Source organism: Microcaecilia unicolor, chromosome 6 (assembly GCF_901765095.1).
Source record: "Microcaecilia unicolor chromosome 6, aMicUni1.1, whole genome shotgun sequence".
Taxonomy (NCBI): domain Eukaryota; kingdom Metazoa; phylum Chordata; class Amphibia; order Gymnophiona; family Siphonopidae; genus Microcaecilia; species Microcaecilia unicolor.
Window position 1 is genome coordinate 104,656,169 of NC_044036.1, and position 19,652 is coordinate 104,675,820.

A 19,652-nucleotide genomic window follows, 5' to 3' on the forward strand; every position below is an offset into this window, starting at 1 on the left:
TCTTTGACGCTGGGTTATTGTTTGGAAGCCCCAGATTGTTGAGGCCCAGTCCTAAAGGATTTACGAAGTTTGTGGCCAGGGCAACCATCATTTCCAAACAAGTTATATTAACAGAATGGATTTCGCATCAGGCACCTGAGCTGCAACAATGGCGGACCCGTATGCTACTGTTGATGCGACTAGAACGTGCTGGACTGTTTGATTTGGAATCGAAAGAAGGGAGGGACTTTCAACAATGCTGGGGTCCTTTTTGGATGACGCTAACACCTAGAGCACGAAGCCATCTGTTGAATATATAAGTGTAGAGACATGTGTATAAAATAAGACTGGTTTGAGAGAGGATGAGTCCCAAGGGAGAAAGATCCACCCCGGGGGGGGGAAGGGGGGGGGAGGGGGTAAAAGATATTATAAAATGTTTGATGGTATTATGTTGTGTTGTTAATATCACAGCTGGTATTTCTTGAAGAAGTTCATCAATAAAAATGATTTAAACATAAACCATACTTCCACACAGGGCATATAAGGACCAACCCCCTCAGGCGTCTGATAGCTGCTGGGATTAGTACACAGTCTGATAATATATCAGACACTTCTTGGTTGTTGAATTAAACATGGGACTTCTAAGAACCAAAGAGGAAGATGATTTTTTTTTAACTGATTGCTGTGGTTGTCCGGGTTTGTTGCCATCTAAGTGGAACAAATATTTCAACCATCGTGCTGTGGCTTTCTTCAGGGTATGCTGTGAGGTCTGAAGACACGGCACAACCCGGACAAACGCAACAATCATGACGCCAGCTGCAGAAACCTAAGAGAACATTAAAAAACTGATTGAGATGAGAAGTGAAGTTCTGTAGATTCTCTAACTTCTGTGAATGGCAGTTTGGATATTCTTCAGCAGAATATGATCATAATAGCTGGCAAACCAGATAGCCTATCATGTTTATCTACTGCATGTTAGGCTCAGAGGAAACATGAGGAAGTAGCTTTTTGATAAATGAGTGGTGAATGCCTGGAATGACCTCGCAGCAAAGGTGGAGGAAGACAAAACTACAGTGGAGTTTAGACTTATTTGGGACATCTTAAGAGGGCTGCACCGGGACACATCTGAAAGGCTGAAAGCTCATGTTGGGTTTAAAGTATAAGACTTTATATACTCATGTACCCAAAGTGATAGAGAACCAGATACACTGGGCAAACTGTATATTAATATAACACTTGTACTTATGAGCTCTGTATGTATGATCTATTTACTGTATATCATCCTGAGCTCTTGTAGATAGCATGGAACAGCTTTTCCCAATCCAGTCCTGGGGACACACCTAGTCCCATTGGGTTTTTGAGATAGCCACAATGAGTATGCATGAGATAGATTTACATGCAATTGAGGCAGTGCATCCAAATCTCATGAATATTCACTGTGGATCTCTTCAAAATCCGATGGGACTAGGTATGCCCCAAGGACTGGGTTGGGAATGGCTGGTATGGAATATAATGTAAGAAAAAACATTATTGCTCATGTAGGTCACGAATCTGTGAAGCTCATTGGATCCCGAATGTGAGGTCATTTGTGACACTACTACAGGTCAGGCTGCTCTCGGGGCATAAGCTCACTGACATTACATCATGCTAGGGTGCTTCTTCAGCCTTGCATGGAACTATTTTAAAGGACCTCATTCTAATTTGTGTGCAGACAAATAAATCCTTGTGGAATGAAGTTTCACATTGCTACTTCTGCTGGAGAACGCAGCACTACTAGATGCTAAGAATGCGCATTCATTGAGATTACATCACCATTTTCCATGTCATTTTGTGCCTGAAATTACAGGATAAAGATGCAATTCTGGGGGTTTTCGTGTGTCGTGAATAGTGCACACTTTCCAAAACAAACATATTAAAAATGTTAAAAAACACAAACACACAAAACAAAAAAAAAAAAAACACAAACGCACAAAACAAAAATTCCCATAAACATGGAAAATAATATGAAATGAAAACTGATGAGATGCATACACCTACTAGATGCATGTGGAACTGGACTGACACACAGAAGAGAGTCTCCACTCCTAGCCAACCAACGTAGGCAAGACAAAAATTCCTGAAGTATCTTATTTATCACAGTAAACATAATTAAAATCCACAAGGCTATCACCAGGGAGAGATAATCTGAAAGCAACCTCTAAAAAAGGTGGGGTTTGTAAACAGGATTTGAACACAAGCAAAGTAGAAGCTTGTGCCAGGCATGTACTGCAGCAAAGTCAAAAGCTCCAAGACTGGGACTGATTATAACAGGAGAAGGAAGTAGCTCAGGGCAGCTATGAACAGAGGTAACATGGAGGGGGTGTGGGGGCAATCTCATGGGCACTGCTCCTTCAGAGGGCTAATGAAGCAAGGCCCTATTGGGATGTGCCTGTAAAGATTGAGGTAGAGGGTACTCCTGGTGGTGCTTTAATCTGCAAAGGTATGGAGATATCCATGTTTGTTTGTTTGTGTGTGTGTATGTATGTATATAATATCTTCAGCTTACATGCGTATGGTTATACATCATCTTTGAGTGTTCCGAGAGTCCTTTAGGATGCAGAAATGTTTTTTTTGTTTCTTTTGCTCTTTATCTATGTACTCTGTATCCCTTTGAATGCATAAGTAAAGCTCTAAAAAAAAAAATTAAAAAAAGATGAGGTACTGAGGAGTTGCTGAGTGCAGATACTTGCAGGAGAGTAGGAGTAGATGGAATCTGGCCTGATGAACTTTAGTGACCTGTGATCAGGGTTTGAAAGAGTAGTGGACAATGAGGTGAAAATGCACAACAGAGCTTTGTAAAGACTAGTGGAGAGATGGTTCAGTGGGATCCCACAAGGAGCAGGTTGCAGGAGTCTAAGCTGGATAAAAATTGTAAGTACAAATACCATACAGAGGCTTAAAAAAAAACAGGACAGCAGGAAACAGCTGTAACATGAACCCTAGCAAACTGTTCCTCCACTGATCTCACTAACTAGAGAGGCCCTTTCCCCTGAAATAAGGTGGAATTTAACCTCTAGAACCCACCTATGGGCTTAGCAAAACTGACAGTGATCAAGTAGCTAAGCTTTTGTTATTTGCTGGAAAGTAACCATGACATATGCAACACTGACAGAAGGCTATTAGGATCCTGAGGTTCTCTCAGTATGTGTTTGTAGGAAGGAAATGATGAAGAATATACTCTCCAATTTCTAAAATCTCCTTTTTCAACAATATTGAGCACCTGACCTTGGCTCACAAAGGCCAGCTGAGTCAGTCCTGGTTCTTCAGCTCCCCTGCCCAAGAAGAAACTCCAAGAATGTTTTGAAACAGGGCATAGGATGGACAGTGGTTTAAAAGGAATATTCTTTGTAGATAAATGTGCACCATCTCCCGTATTCTATATAGCACTCCTAGCGTTACACGCTATCCAGGCATATTCTGTAACAACGCACACAACTTAATGGCTTAACAAGCCAATCGGCATTGTTAACAGCACTTAAGAATCAGCATTAATTGGCAATAATCAGAATTTACACACATAACTTGCTAAGTGTATTCTGTAACACACTGCGCCTAAATTCTAATGTGGTAGGCAAAAAGAGGTGTGGTTTTAGGTGGGGAAATGGGCATTTTGCGGACATTCCAAAATTTACACGACTAGCTATAGAATATGGCCCAATACACCTAAATCTACGTGCTGAAATATATGCCATGTTTTCATTGGGGTATAAAGGTAAGTAGTTTTAGGCGCTAGGATATCAATTAAGCATATTCTATATGCCATGCCTATACACAGGCGCCCTTCATAGAATACGCTTATGTGAAAATGCCTTCTGCACAGATTCTCTAGGCACCATATACAGAATCTGGCCTTATGTGCACATAGCAGGCACACTATTCGCACACAGTGCACACACTTTCCCAAGGGCTAGTACGTGTATGTGAATATTGCACATGCGGACCCTCTCAGGAAGAGGGCACACTATGTGCAAACAGTGTTTCTTCTTTAAGAAAAGAGTGCATTATGGGGGGAATTCTATAAATAGAACTCAAAATGGGAGCTGAAAAAAATCGTTGCAAAGTGGTGTTCTATAAAGAGCATATGCCCTTTACAGAATAGCATGCAGTCGACGATTCCTGCGCCTAACTTCGGGCACCAGATTTACGCCTGCCGAAACCCGGTGTAAATGCTGGCGCCCAAGTTAGATGTGCTTACCCAGTATTCTGTAACTAAATGTGTAACCTTTCAGAATGCCCCATTCCCATGGCCCTCCCATGGTCACGCCCCCTTCTGGGATATGTGCTGAGGAGTTAGGCATTCTGCCTTACAGAACAGCGTACAGCCAGATGTGCGCACACATTTCAGTGACTGCCAATTATCAGTAATTGGCTGTATGCACCCAATCATTGAGGGTTAAGAGCTCATTAATTAGTTTGCATTCACATCTCGGCAGCATGCCCAAATTTGTACACCATATATAGAATCCAGGGATATGTGTGCATACTTTCCCCCTTACTCTTCAATATTTTCCTTGCACCTCTCCGCACGCTGGCACAATCTATACACTTAACTGTGTCTGTTTACACCGATGACATCCAAATTCTTTACTCCATTAACCCCATGGATCCTTCTGATCTCTCTTCACTCAATACCCGACAAATCTATTACAGCCTGGCTCTCTGACAACAAAATGGTTCTTAATCCAGAGAAATCTAAAGTTCTCTTATTCTCCCCCACTAATCACTTATCTATAGCCTCTCTGATTCTTTAGCCTCTCCGATTAGATGGTTTCTCAGTTTCCTTAGCACACTCCACATGCATTTTAGGATTTGTATTTGATTTTTCACTTTGTTTTCGTGACCAGATCTCAAAGGTAGTCCAACGTCCCTTCTACAAGCTTTGATTTATCACATCCATTCAGCCTCTATTAAATCCCCCTGCTCTTAATGTGTTAACTCATTCATTGGTTATTTCACCACTGGATTACTGCAACTCCCTCTACTTAGGCCTTTGGGTTAAGGATCGACACCGCTTACAATTAGTGTAAAACACCGCTATCAGAGTCCTTTACCACGTCACTTCCTATCTTAAATCTTAGCATTGATTTCCCATTTCTCATCGTATCACTTATAAAATCATCCTGTTAATTTATAAAACTTTTGCTGTTTCTGAACCTCGTTATCTCCTGGAGATAGCTTACATACACAAAGCACCAAGATCACTGCAACTCAACCTTCTCTCCATGCCATACAGAACTTTTCCACGAACATAGTAGACACACCATGTTTGCGTTTCAAGGACCTAAGCTGTGGAACTCTCTGCCATCCCATTTCGGACAAATCACCACACTACCTCGCTTTAAACCAGAACTTAAGACTTTCCTATTTTAAGATGCTTATGCTTAATTTCATCCCAGATAAGGTTACTTTACCTGGTTAACAGTTTTCCCCTCCCCCTTTCTTTTCTATTTCTATTGTAGTTCTACCCCAACCCCTTATGTTTCAGGTTAGTATGTTGGTTTTTCTTCTCTTTTTAGATTGTACGCTGCCCAGATGGCTTGCTCTGTTGGACAGAATAGAAAGTCTTAAAGAAACAAAATAAACTTGGTTTGCCAACGTTTTTGGTGCCCACCCTTAGAATATAGTTAGGTGGTTTAAACAAATGGATTCAAACCCATTTTCCTAAGACGTGGAGCAAAATGACCACCATGTAAATGGTGCTTGTAAAAATCCCAGCACCTCAGCAACAGATCCACACAAGACGACCCTAGACCACAGGAGGGGGGGGGGGGGAAATATTGCAGTACTAACCCATACTTAAGGGGCACGAAAGTTTTCAAAGACCATCAAAGAAAAACAATTCTATGAACTGGGGAGAACAGCCTCAGATTTCATCTTTTTTGGGTTACATACACAGGTGCTGGTCAAGCAAGCTACTAATTGTTTGTTTTTTTTTAATTAGTTATATATTTACAGCAATACTCACTAAACCTTGCCTAACAATATTAAAAATAGGCTACCTCCGATTTTCTGAAGAATTAATTTTCTTGTCGTACTCATGCATATTTTGTTTAAAAAAAATGTTTAAAGGCCTATACCCCAATACCAAATTCTAAAATACATTTTCAGGTGTTGCCAGTGGGAGATTTTAACCCAACCCACCAAACCCAGCTTTTTGTGAAGTCACAGGCAAAGACATGCACTTTCCTCAGCTGTGCAGAAACATGAAAGCCAGGACAAAAGCACAGAGAAAACGGATGCAAAGAAGCCCATTTTATAATACAAAAATTACAACTGCCTTCAAGGCAACAGTGTATATAAAGAAATGTGCTGTCCACAAATGCCAACAGTGGAGGGGAGTGAACCTCTGAAGCTATTTCCATGGATAGCTCCTGTAGAAGTGAATAGTGAGAAAGAACCACTATTATTTTGTCTTCAGACAGCACTCTACCCAGCAATTAAAACGAAAACTGCCTCTCTTCAGTCTATGTTCAACCCTTCGGCTCACATTTCTCACTAAAAAACATTTTCTTTGGGTATTTTTGTTTTGGAGGCTGGAAACAGGGCATATTTAAAATGTATATGTGAACTTGCTCAGTCTAGTACTCTCACGGGTTTAACTGTTGTTTTGTTTTTTTAATCCATCAACAGCCTTTCAGCCAGCATGCCCAGGTTGTGACAGAGTCAGTGGGGCAGCAACAAGTATGCACAGAGGCTATAGCTCATTACTATTCATATAAGGCAGGGAGAAGGTGAAATACGTATTTAGAAGCAAGAACCAGCAGCCAATTCCAACATGTACAAGGTTTTTAAATTACAACAGGCTGGTTCTCTATGCTCATGATATGCTACTAGAAAAAGTTACATAAGTCTGAATATTATCACATATGAAATGCAGTCACAAGAGAAGGAAAAAAACAAACGAACAAAGGTTTCTTAAAACCATGAGCAAGAACAAAGTCCCTAAACAGGCCATCTTTGGTCATCAAAAGGTCTGAACAACTAACTAGAAATCACAATGTTTCAGCAACAGGTAGCTTTCAAACACAGAGCGCTGCACAACCCTAGTAGCGCTTTAGAAATGTTAAGTAGTAGTAGCCAGAGCTGCCATTCTCTGTTCATGGGGGCAGAAGGCTACACAGATCCTTTGGTTGCCACTAGCAGTAATAATTATTTGCAAAATGGTCAGTCCCCTTCAGAGAACCTTTGCCACCAAAATGTGTAGATCAGACACAGACCCACTGAAAGGGAGCCTAGACCATGAGAAAATTCTTCATAACCTTACCACAGCAAGACCTGCCTCACTAAAATACAGAAATTAAGCATGACAAAGAGAGAAGCAAAGCTATTTCACAACTACTGGCATTGTATGGCCCTTTTACTTTCAAGCTATTACTTTCAGATTTTTTTGTAACAGAATAGTGATACAACTAATATTTCAAAAACTGACAATTCTAACACTTGTCAGAATGATTAAAAACAACAGGTGGCCTAATTCTGCTGAGGAAACATTAATGGACATTAATGGGCTGCAATTCAAGGAAGTTAGGGTTCAAGTCCTAATTCTGGCAATCATATTTCCTGTGACTTTGGGCAAGTCACTTCATCCTCCATTACCTTAGATTGTCAGCCCTTGGGCTGGGAAATAACTGCAGTACTTGAACTCAGATTTGGAAAAGTTGACTAATCAAATCTGGACTTTCTTAACTCTTTTCTGTTTACAGAAAGGCGTTTTTCTATTTATGCGCCCTTTTCAACCTGCGTCTACCGGCAATTACATTTTTAAAAGTCCTCCTTTGAAAATTTCCCTGGAATGTGCATCTCCATTTCCTAAACGAGACAAGAGGGAATAATGCAGATGAATTCTATCCCTCCCCCTCAAAGCACTAGCTGCTTTATCTCTCCAGTCTGTGTGTCCTCTCTATGGGACGGGAGCCAAGACACTTAAGTTCTGAACTCCAATTAAATTATTTTTTTTCCCTCTGTACTTGATACGGCCTCTCAACACAACAGGACCTTCTGTTAATTACAACCAGTGGAACTGGAAAGAATACAGGATGAATTCCTGCCAATATAATCATAAAACAGATTTTGCCTATAACTCATCATGAAAAAAAACTAAAGGGAGAAAGCATCTACAAGCAGTAAATAAAAATGCCCCTTAAACCTGCTGTGTACTAAATACATTTCAGAATTCATGGCCGCCTCTTCCGATGACATTTTCCATCTCCTGGTTTTCCTGAACCTACCGATACAAATAATTTTTCCTGCTCGTTCGTCACTGATATGCTACTTTTGAGCCTTTTGAACTGTACAAGGCACTCCTATCGCCACGAAATGATAACAGATGTTCGTCAAAAGTACAGTAAGATGCCTGCGTGAGCCAGAAGTGCTCTTCTGGGTTAAAGGATACTACCCCAACCTTGGCACTGTTAGGGAACGTGTGATTTTCGGCACAACTTTCAGGATTATTTTGAGAGGGGGAGGGGGCGACGACGGTTGCCTTTCGCCGCAAACAGGGTCAAGCTGCGCCAGATCCCATCTGGCACAGCAGCACCCTTTCTTTGATTATAACCAGGCTCCTCACGTAGCTCCGACTGCTGCCCAGCTCGTAATAAACACAGGACAAAAGGTCCCTGCAGGTGATGCAGTTTCTTATTGTAAAATTCGAAATAAACGAGATTTCTATAAGGGGGGTGGGGGGAGAGCGGTGGCCAGGTGCCTCCCCGCTGGAAAGAGGAGCAGCAGCAGCGCGTGAGGCTGAGCATAGCCCCCACCCCCTCCCCCCCCCCCGGTTCCCAACTGCACGAGCCGACCGCCGCCACTCGCCCCCCGTGCCGTGGCGGGGAGGGGGATCTCGCAGCCGCTCTTACCTGGAAGACTCCACGTTGAAGCTGCCGCCGTCCAGCAGGCGGATCTTGCAGAAAAGGATGCCGTTCACGAAGGGCACGGAGGAGAGCTCGTCCAGCTCGAAGTCCACGCGGAACTTGAACTTCTTTTTCTTCATCATCATGAAAGCCATGAACCGGGGGCTCCGGGGGAGAGGGTACGGTCAGCGCCGGCAGCCCCTGCTACAACACCTGGGCAGTATCGGCATCGTCCGCCCTTCCACGCCGCTTCCCAGCGCTCAGCCTCCCGTCGCTGCCGCTTCTCCGCACTGAAAGAAATCCAGCCCCCTGCCAGCGTAGCCCGCACACAGGCCCGGCCCTTCCACCACCACGGCGCATGAGCAGCACAGCCGCCGCTCCGAGCCTGGAAAGACCGCCCCACTTGCCTACGAGGCAGAGAGCTGCCTCGGTAGCGCCCCCGACGGACACAGAGGGAAAGGGCTGCCTCAGTTAGAGGCAGCATCTGAGAATAGCGAGAGGCGAGCGGCCTTTGCAGCGCCCCCAGTGGATACCGAGGGAAAGGGCGGCCTCAGTTACACCATCAGAAAATAGTGAAGGGCGACTCTTCGCAGCGCCCCCCAGCGAACACAGAGAGAAAGGACGGCCTCGGCTACAGCATCTGTACTGAATAAAAAGGCCACGGTAGCGCCCCTGGCAGTACGGAAATAAGGCGGCCTCAATTACACTATTAGGGAATACTGAAGGAAAGGGTGGCCTTATCAGCATCCACAGTAAAGGCCAACTTCAGTAAAGCTATAAGGTAGAGGTGGTGGACCAAACGTGCCCTACCACTAAATTTTATGCAGCTCATGAGACCATGGGAAGTATACAAGGAAAACATCTGGTGATTTTAAATGCTGTATTTCACAAACATTTTCAGAATAGCCACTCTTGCAGTTGGTTTCCATTGTTTTTAGTTAAACCTTTACTTATTTACCACAGAATGTTTTGACATTATGCAATGCTGTGGCCTGCCTTGTACTGAGATTCACTTAGCCCTCTGTGTATAAAGGTTGCTTACCCCTGCCATAAGGAATTACAGAGGGAATGGATGGCTTCAGAAGTGCCCCCAGTGAACATTAAGGGAAAAGGCAACCATTAGCAGTGCCCCCTCTCCCCACACATACTTGTGCCGGTATGTACCCAGCGGTAATTGGGCAGTGCCACACGCTGCCTAGTTACCGCCAGATTAGTGCAGGAGCCCTTACTGCCACCTCAATGGGTGACGGTAAGGGCTACCCCCCACACAAAAAAATGGCCGTGCAGCAAGTGCTTTACTTGCCGCACGGCCATTTCCTGCAGAAGCAACACCTACTTTTTGCCTGCTGCAGTAAAAGGGGGCCTCAGTGAGCATCAAAAACATGTGCTGACACCAGCACGGGCCCCCTTTTGCCGCAGCTTGATAAAAAGGACCTATAGTAATATAGTAGGTCCATGCAGTCTGCCCAACAAGGTGGCCAGAGTTGAATCTGGCACTCTGCACAGGTTCCACTTCTTCATGATTAAATACTGGTATACTTCATCTCTATCTCTTCCTGCCTGCCAGTTTTGCAGCACAGATCTTAGAAATCTGCCAGTCAGTAGTCCTACTTCCCAGCTACTGGAGTTGCTGTTGAAGCCCACTCCAGCCTTGATCCTGATCTGTTTTGTGCCATTTATGTGACCCAGACCTCAGAAGTCTTCCTGGCATTGGTCATACAGGCTTCAAATCCTACATTCCCACTGATATTCTTTGTGAGTTCAGCCTAGTCATTCACCCACTGTTACAGCTTTTTTCCCTTTGATTTGGATTAGCTCTCACCTTTTCAGGAGTGGTTTAAGGCAAGTTAGATTCAGGTACAATAAGCTGTGAGCCCATTTGGGAAGTGAAATAACACACTACCAGAATATGACTTGCCTCAGGCTCATATTTGGAAAAGGCAATCCAAATCCATCTGGCTTGTCTCTTCAGAGAAGGAGAGGTTGGCAGAGCCAGAATAACCATTAGACAAATAAAGTAGTTGCCTAGGGATGCAGCTTCTGGGCAGTGACATATAGGGTGGAACATTATTACAACTGGGGTGCAGGGTGGCAGAGGTGAACAGGCCAAACTCTACTCAAGCTCCTCCTCCCCCAGGTTGTTGATACTGTTTGGAGCAATAAATTGGTAAGGCCAAGGACCCTTTCTGCTGTCTGTGGCTGCAAGCAAAGTAAAGCTGTAGTGAAAAAACTAGTAGCACATACTTTTATCCATATGGAGGGCAAGTCATTTTCAAGTTGCCTACTTACCTGGTTATGGGGCTTTTGGAAATTGCTCTCATTGTGTATGCACATATAAAACAAAGTTTAATATTTAGAAATGTGGTGTCCATCTATGAATTTTCACAGGATTTTTCTGGGCTGGGAGATGTTAGATAATCATGATTGTTGTTTAATTATGAAGATCTCAAGATTGGGGCCAGAAGCATGAAAGATAATCGAGGAGGGTGCAATGCTAAAAGTTCACCTAGATCATCTAATACCCTTCCTCTAGCCCTAGAGAAGGGGCACACCAAAGCAACAGGCTCTCTCTCTGGGAGGGCTGGGGACATAGCAGAGCACCTGGCCCTATCTCAGAGGTGGGGGCACACCAGGATACATGACCTATGTCAGGGTAAGGTAGGGGCACACTAAGACATCAGGCCCTGTCTCTGCATAGGGTGGAAGCACAAAAGAGCACCTGGCCCTGGCTTGGAAGTAAGGATATACAAGGGCACCTGGCCTACCTCTGGCTAGGGTAGAGGCACCCTGGAGCTCAGTGCCCTCTCTTTGCTTGTGGTGGAAGCACAGCAGGGCACAAGGCCCTATCTCTGGGGAAGGGGCACAATAGAGCACCTGACCCTAGCACCTGCCTTTCTGTGGTTGCATTAAAAGCAGTTTACATACAAGTACTTACTTTGTATGGGGGAGGGGGTCACATAGAGCTGCAGTTGGAACTGAACCCAGTTCCCCTTGGTTCTTAAGCCACTGCACTAACCTTTCGGCTACTATCTCTGAGAGAGGGTGGGGGCACTGGGGCACCAGGCTTTTTCTTCAGGTGGAACGTGGCTCTATGCTACTGAATGACTGCATCCATGGCTTCAGATCACGTGAGTAAGGATAGCAGGAGCTCCATACCCACTGCCTTTGTTAAGACTGGCCCATAGGTCATGTGGTTGACAGCAGATAGTCCTCAAGACACAATTTTAACAAATTGAAAAGCCAAGGACACCAGATGCTACTAATTATTTATTAAACATAGTTCTTATCAAAACCAAGAACAACATGATTAATGTCAGGAACACTCAGGGTTGGGTTAACCATTAGACAGACTAGTGATCACCAATGTTCCCTCTAAGCAGAGCACATGAGCGTTGCTCATACATTATAGGAGTGTTGCTCACTAATTTTACATGGTTGCTCACAAAAATGTATTTTTGTGCTATATACAGAATTGCATTGCTAATACTGGTGCTCAAAAACTGTTGTTTTTTAAAACTTGCTGCTCACCTGAAAAAAATTTGCACTCAGCAGGCCATTCCTCAGAGGAAACATTGGTGATCACCTAGGGCAGTGATGGCAAACCTTTCAGAGACCGAGTGCCCAAACAGCAACCCAAAATCTAATTATTTATCGCAAAGTGCCAACAGGGCAATTTAACCTGAATAACAGCAACGTGGATTTTAAACTGGTTCTAGCCTGTTTAGAATGCAAGTAGTAAACCGTGGACATGCACAAAAGGGCATTTTCCTGTCACAGTAGCAGCCAACGAAAATGGTATGCAGATGAGCAAATTAGTATTAAAATACTAATCTGATGCGATGCACTACCGTTTTCCGAGGAAGTCACCGTGGAAAACCTAACGGGAGGTCTGCACCTCCTGTTATTTTTTTCTCATTGGGGCTGCTGCCCTCCCTCCCTCCCAGCACCAGGCAGGCCTGCATCCCTCCTAGTACCAGGCCTGCCTCCCTCCCACCCTCCCAGCACCAGGCATCCCTCCCTCCCTCCCGCCCTCCGAGCACCAGGCAGGCCGGCCGGCCGCCCTCCCTCCGAGCACAAGGCTGCCTGCCTGCCCGCCCTCCCTCCCTCCGAGCACAAGGCCGCCTGCCCTCCCTCCCTCCCTCCGAGCACCAGGGCCCCCCTCCGAAATTTAAAAGTCATACCTGCTCGGGGTTAAGGCGGCAGCGGCAGTGAAAAGCGCTGGCTCAGCGTGTCTTCAGCCTTCCCTTCTGTCTCTCAAGCTCTGGTCCCGCCCTCATTTCCTGTTTCCGCAAGGGCGGGACCAGAGCTTGAGAGACAGAAGGGACGGCTGAAGGCGCGCTGAGCCAGCGCTTTTCACTGCCGACGCCGCCTTAACCCCGAGCAGGTATTACTTTTATTCAGAGGGGGGCTGGAATTGGCTGAGGCGACGGTGCGTGTGCCAACAGAGAGGGCTCTGCGTGCCCTCTCTGGCACGCGTGCCATAGGTTTGCCATCACTGACCTAGGGCATCAGCTTCTGGAGTGTGGCAAACCAATACATCCTGACAGCCAAACAAAAGCCAAGAACCTTCCATGTTTACTTTACCGATAGGGCAGGTCGACAGTTTTCAAATGACCCATGTAGTCAGGCAAATTGCTTTGGAAATTGCCCTCATATAAAACAAAACAATATTTTATTTATTTGTTACATTTGTATCCCATATTTTCCCACCTATTTGCAAGCTCAAAGTGGCCTACATAGTACCATAAAGGCGTTCGCCAAGTCCAGTAGAGAAACAAATACAAGGTAATGTTGTGGTCGGATAAAGGTTCATGTAAAGTGTGGTGTTCAATTATGCAATTGTTTTACACAGTAGTTATGATGGGGAGCAGGTGTTGGACTAATTGTGATTGTTGAGTTTAATTATCATAATCTCAGGGGAGAGGATGCCTAGGGACCTGAAAGTTATCTTTTGGGTAGTGATGAGGGGAGGGGAGAGTAGAAGGTGGAAGGTTTGCCTAGGGCTCCTAATATCTGTGCACTAGCCCTGGGATTATTTTTTAAAAAGAAGGCCTAACTGTAATTTAATTGAGTTAACAGTTGATTCCCAATTATGTACTACAGCTGTTGTTTCATCTTATTAGATCTTCATCCTTTATGAACTGCCTCCAAACTAGAACCAGATAGACATTGCACCAATTTCAATACCAATCCTGCTCCTCCGCTGGTATTTACACATTACATCTGCATCTGAGGGTCCTAACAGTGTAGAATTAGGGTGAAAGGTGCAGGCCCCATACAGCCTTCTTGGTACAGAATCATAGGGTGCTGGAGCCTCATGCACTGCAGCTCAGTATATATCGTGTCCATGCTTTTGCAGTTGACATAGAATTTCTACAAAGCAAAAATCAAAAGTAATATGTACTCAATTTTTAATTTAAAAAGAAGCAGCAGTGTGTCTCCAAGCAGAATGGAAGCCATGTCTTAACTATCAGCAGATGCACAGCCTAGGATTTTTGTTCCACCTCAGCACAGTGCTTCACTTTGTGCTGTGTCTTCACTTCTAGAGCTGAAAGAAATGTAAAAATGTAAAATGATGTGGTACCATGTAACATACTTTACTGCACCAGGAGTAATATCATATGCAAGTCATTAACACACATGTGAAGTGTATTAAAATTTAGGTCACAAGTAAGTGTGCAAAACAATTATACACTAATATATTTACCAGAAGGGAAGTAATTATTATGCACATGAAAATCAACAGTGGACAGGGCAGGATTAAGGCAAACTAGGCAGATGCCTAGGACCCAATTGTTTAGGAAGGGCTTCTCAGATGTGCTAATTCAATGGCTCCCAAGACAGATTTTTGCCCTGACAAGTCATTTGATGGAAAAAGAAGTGTGTGTGGTGGTGATAGTGGGGGCAGAGCCACTGCTGCCTGTAAAAGGCTGTACAGTCCCCCTATCTTGCGCACAATCCCCCAGATTTTATATATGGCACCCAAATTTGTGCGCACATCCAAGAAGTGCTTGCAAATTAATTGAGTAATGAGTCCTTAACTATCAATAACTGGGTGCTAACAACCAATTATTGAAGTTGTTTGGCACTCATTAAAATGTATGGGGTTCTTTTACTAAGAGGCTGAAAAAAGTGGCCTGCTGTAGTACAAGCACATCTTTTGGGCACATGCTGGTGTGAAAAGGTTCCACTGCTTCCCAGCAAGGTGGAACCGTCCACCAGCTATTCTTCCAGATCTCACCATAATTGCAGACAGTGGCTAGGTTAAACGTTTTTTATTATCAAGCCAACAACAGCTGTCCCAAACTTCAGCACATAGGTTTCCTGTAAAGCAGGTAAATAAAGCAGGCTTCCAAATAAGTCAGGTTTCCAATAAAGCAGGTAAATAAAGCAGGTTTCCAAACACATCAGGCTTCCAATAAAGCAGGTTTCCAAATACATCAGGCTTCCACTAAAGCAGGTAAATAAAGCAGGTTTCCAAATACATTAGGCTTCCAATAAATCAGGTTACTCTCACCTCCAACCCCTTCCAAACCCTCAGGAGCTGTCCATCCCCGCCTTGGAACTCTCCCACTCCATAGAGGCTTCTCCTCCCACCTGGGATTCCTCTCTCTGATCTACCCCCCCCCCCTTCCAAATAATCCATCCAATCATCTTCTTCCCTCTCCATGGGCCCCTCTTTATTCCAGCTGGCCCGCATAGTATATTGATTGCGTATCCAGGGGAACTGAGCCTCTTCCCTCTGCCTCCCCCTAGTGGGCGATGAAATTATAGGCTCAACCTGGCTATCCACCTGGCTCCCCCTGCTGGAGCTGGGAATCCATTCCCTTGTCTCCAGACTACTCTCTGCCTCCTTCCTTGCAATGGCTTCTGGTACTTGTATTTCAGGGTCTAAATGCTTCATCCTAGCCACCCTGGCAGTAGCCTTATCACACTGGCCATTTTTTTACAACATCTAGGAAAAAGGGCCTTTTTAAGGTGCCAGAAAATGGATGTGCACTAAAATTGAAACCAGCGCACGTCCATTTTCAGCCTGAGACCTTACTGCCACCCACTCACCTAGCAGTAAGATCTCGCGTGCTACCCATACGGTAAGCATGCAGTGCATGTGGGATTTGACGTATGCTACATTTATTTATTTAATTATTGCATTTGTACCCCACATTTTCCCACCTATTTGCAGGCTCAATGTGGCTTACATAGTACCGTCAGGTGTTTGCCCAGTCGGTTAATAGCAGATACAAGGTTGTATATTGATCATATGAGTTATAAGTGGAGGGTCGCAAGGGATGAAGATTGCATGTTGTCCATTCCGATTGTAGTCATGTTGTGTTGCTTGGGTGAAGAGGTTTATGCGGGGTCATTGTGGTAGGCTGTTTTGAAGAGGTTGGTTTTTAGTGATTTCCTGAAGTGTATTGTTTTCATAGCTTTTGGGAGGCCATTTAGAATAACCACCTGGCTCACTCACTAGCCAAATGTTAGTGCCGATTTGGTGCATGCTATACGGATGTAGGCCCTCCCGCACCTTTGTAAAAGGGCCCCTAAGTGAGCATCTGACTGCGCACTATTCTATGAGGCATGGCGCCGAACAGTACTAGCGCGTAACTCAAAAGGGGCATTCTGAAAAGTTTGCATGCGTGATCATAGAATGCTGCCTCAGTGCACCTAACTTGGGCTCCAACATTTATACTAGATTTCAGCAGTAAGTCTGATGCCTGAAGTTAGGCAGGGGAATTGGTGCTACGCATTATTGTATAAAGAGCACGCGCCTTTTATAGAATAACCTTTTACCAGCCTCCACAATAGTCACTTTCACCTATTACTTGGGTGAAACATACTTAAAAAAGCATTTGCCTGCTGCAATTTTGTTCTGATACTTTAGGCATAAAGGAAGAGGAGTGTGGTAGCCGTGTTAGTCCACTCTTAGGCATAAAGGAAGAAATTAGCTTTATATTATGTTTATCCATTGCTAGCCAGGTCACAAGATGTATCCATAAAAGTTCATTTCTTTGCTTAGTATTCAGTTTAGAAAAAAAGAACATCTGTTTTCTTTCTCCTGAAAAAATGTACTGGGTATAGCCTTCTAGTATAGTTAGCCATAATAGTGTCAATCCTTCTGGAATGAACATATTTTCAGCTATGAGGAAATGTGCTATTTCACAGCAGTCTACTTTCTCATTACATGAAATTGTCATAGATCCACTCTGGATCAATATTAATGATGTAAGTGACCACTAGCTGCTTTTTATCACAGCACTCAAGAGTCTAGGATACTTCAGACTTTCTCCTCTTTATTTGCTCACTTAGAGCAACAACATTCATTCAAAACCTTTTACTGATCTTGAAAGGCTGTGGCACACTGCTCTCTGTAGGTGGTAGAGAGATGTCCATTTTAAGGCTCGGGATAAAACAGACTGTGAGATACGAAATGTGGTGTATGCCATTGAATGCCCATGTAGGTTAATCTATGTGGGAAGGAGTTCCCGCCCCTTGAAAATAAGATTGACAGAACATAAATCCCAGATTGCCACGAATAATATTCAGGCTCTGTTAGTGGAGCATTGGATTGAAAAAGAACATGGGTGGAGGATATTAGATGGAGGTTCCTGGAGCATGTGTATGTAGGTAAGGAAGGGGAATCAGTTAACAGGGTGTTAAATTTTAAAGAACAGCGATATATATTTTTGTTGCAGTCAGTGATGCCTACCGGTTTAAATGCCAAATTGGAATGGGCGTCGCTTATGTGAGAAGTAACAGCGAAGTCCAATCAGGGGCCGAGACGTAGTTGGGGGGCGTCATATCGATTAAACTATTAAAGGTAGTTTTGAATACGCCGCTGCCATCTTTGCAAGGGGAACAACCCTGTAATCATTTAAGCAGAGCTGACGCTAAGACAGCACGGGGTAAGAAGGAGGGGAAATGTTTAAACGGAGGGCCGGTATGAGTAATAAGTAAATAGTAACTTTATCGACTTACCGTTTAAGGTTGGGTTGTATTTATAAATATTTCTATCTTTTGTAGGGGTCAGTCCTTGAGACAGCCCTAGGGAAGGGCGAAACATGCATGTCAGACATTCACATCAACCCCTGGGTCTGATATATCTAAATAAGATGAGTACCTAAGTTAACACAAAATTGTATATATAAAAGATATTCAATAATTTGAGCTGATGAAGATCTGTGTGCAAATTTCATTGCCATAAGATTGAGTTGGCAATGTGCACAGCTGAGGTCACTAAAATACTATAAGAAGAACAATTTAAATATTGGATGAATGTATGGTGTGGGTAGAGGAAGTGAGGAGGGGGAGTTACGTACTACAGCGATACATTTTATATTCTGAACATAATGGGCTGGATTCAGTACATGGTGCCCAAAGTTAGGCGCCATTAAGATCTGCACTAAGTGCCAATTCTATAAAGGTTGCTTAACGCTAAGGGGCTAATTTTCAAAGCACTTAGCCTTCCAAAGTTTCATAGGTTACTTTGGAACTTTGTAAGTCTAAGTGCTTTGCAAATACGTCTCCATGTGACCATTATAGAATAGTGCTTAGCAGAAGCGTAGGCAGACCTGACATTTTTTTGGGGGGTGGGGTGGGGGTGGGACCAAGAGCTATCATAGGGGGGCACTAGACATATAGGCATGAGTATACGCCTATATAATGCCTTAGAGTGCACTTAATAACAAATTTCTAAGTCAAAAGTCTGTCCTGCATCAATATAAACAACATGCTCACTTATGGAAACCTTGGAAGCACTGACTTTTTTTAAATGAAGTTGCATTATCCCATAATTTAAACTTGACCATTATAGTACACTTGAATCTGATCAACCTCATCACACTTCACAGTATCCTGGAAAATAATTACTGAAGAGCAGATATCCCTCAACTTTACTCTATAAGAAATATAAAATACCTTATTAAGCTGTATGAATAAAATAATTCTTCTCGCCCCTTCCTCTGATTCTACTGCTTTCTCTCCTTTCTGAAGCTGACATGAACCAGTCCAAGTCCCTGGAGTTCCTGACAGTGTTCCTTCCACCCCCTTCTCCTTATGAAGTAGCAGACAAATAAAGGATTGTCTGCCAAATTATTTTGTGAAGTAACACTAGATACTGCAAAGAAGCTTCTCAGAGCCATAGCAAGCTTAACAGCACCAATTTTGAAAACACACATATCAGTAACTGTACCTTTAAAAAGGCAGCAATGAATATACAGCACCGCAATATGCTTCCTATTGGAAAAGCCGGACAACTCAAATGCCTATCGATCCACACCCAAATTACATACCAGCAGAATTGCCCACCTTGGTCACTCACAGAACACAAACCAATCCTCACCAATTACAGAATAAAAGACCAAAATTAGAAAAGGAAATAGAAACTGAAAAATCACATTCTCTGTAAGCAGTACAGCACAGTGAAGAAATAAAAATAAAAAGGGATTATCTACTGTAGGGAGGAAGATTCAAGATCACTATTGAGCTTATTTTCGAAGGAGATCGCTGGCCATCTTCCGACACAAATCGGGAGATGGCCGGCGATCTCCTGATCCCGGCCAAATCGGTATAATCGAAAGCTGATTTTAGCCAGCCCCAACTGCTTTTTGTCATGGAGACGGCCAACCTTCAAGGGAGGGTACAGAAGGCGGGACGGGGGCGTGGTTATGAGATAGCCGGCTTCACTCCATATTGGAAAAAAGATGGCTGGCTCAGACGAGCATTTTGCCGGCTGCACTTGGACCATTTACTTTTAGGTCCAAGTCACAAAAAAGTGCCCCAATTGACCAG

At 43.8% G+C, this 19,652-nt stretch overlaps 1 protein-coding gene across 1 annotated transcript in view; it reads right to left on the bottom strand.

Annotated features, from left to right (window-relative positions):
- Positions 1-9,184, bottom strand: part of FAM102B (family with sequence similarity 102 member B) — a 192,954-nt gene extending 183,770 nt beyond the window's left edge. The window contains exon 1 of the mRNA XM_030205201.1: positions 8,871-9,184. Coding sequence (XP_030061061.1) covers positions 8,871-9,019 — 149 coding nt within the window. The 5' untranslated portion in view covers positions 9,020-9,184. The remainder of the gene's footprint in view (positions 1-8,870) is intronic.
- Positions 9,185-19,652: the final 10,468 nt, after the last annotated feature.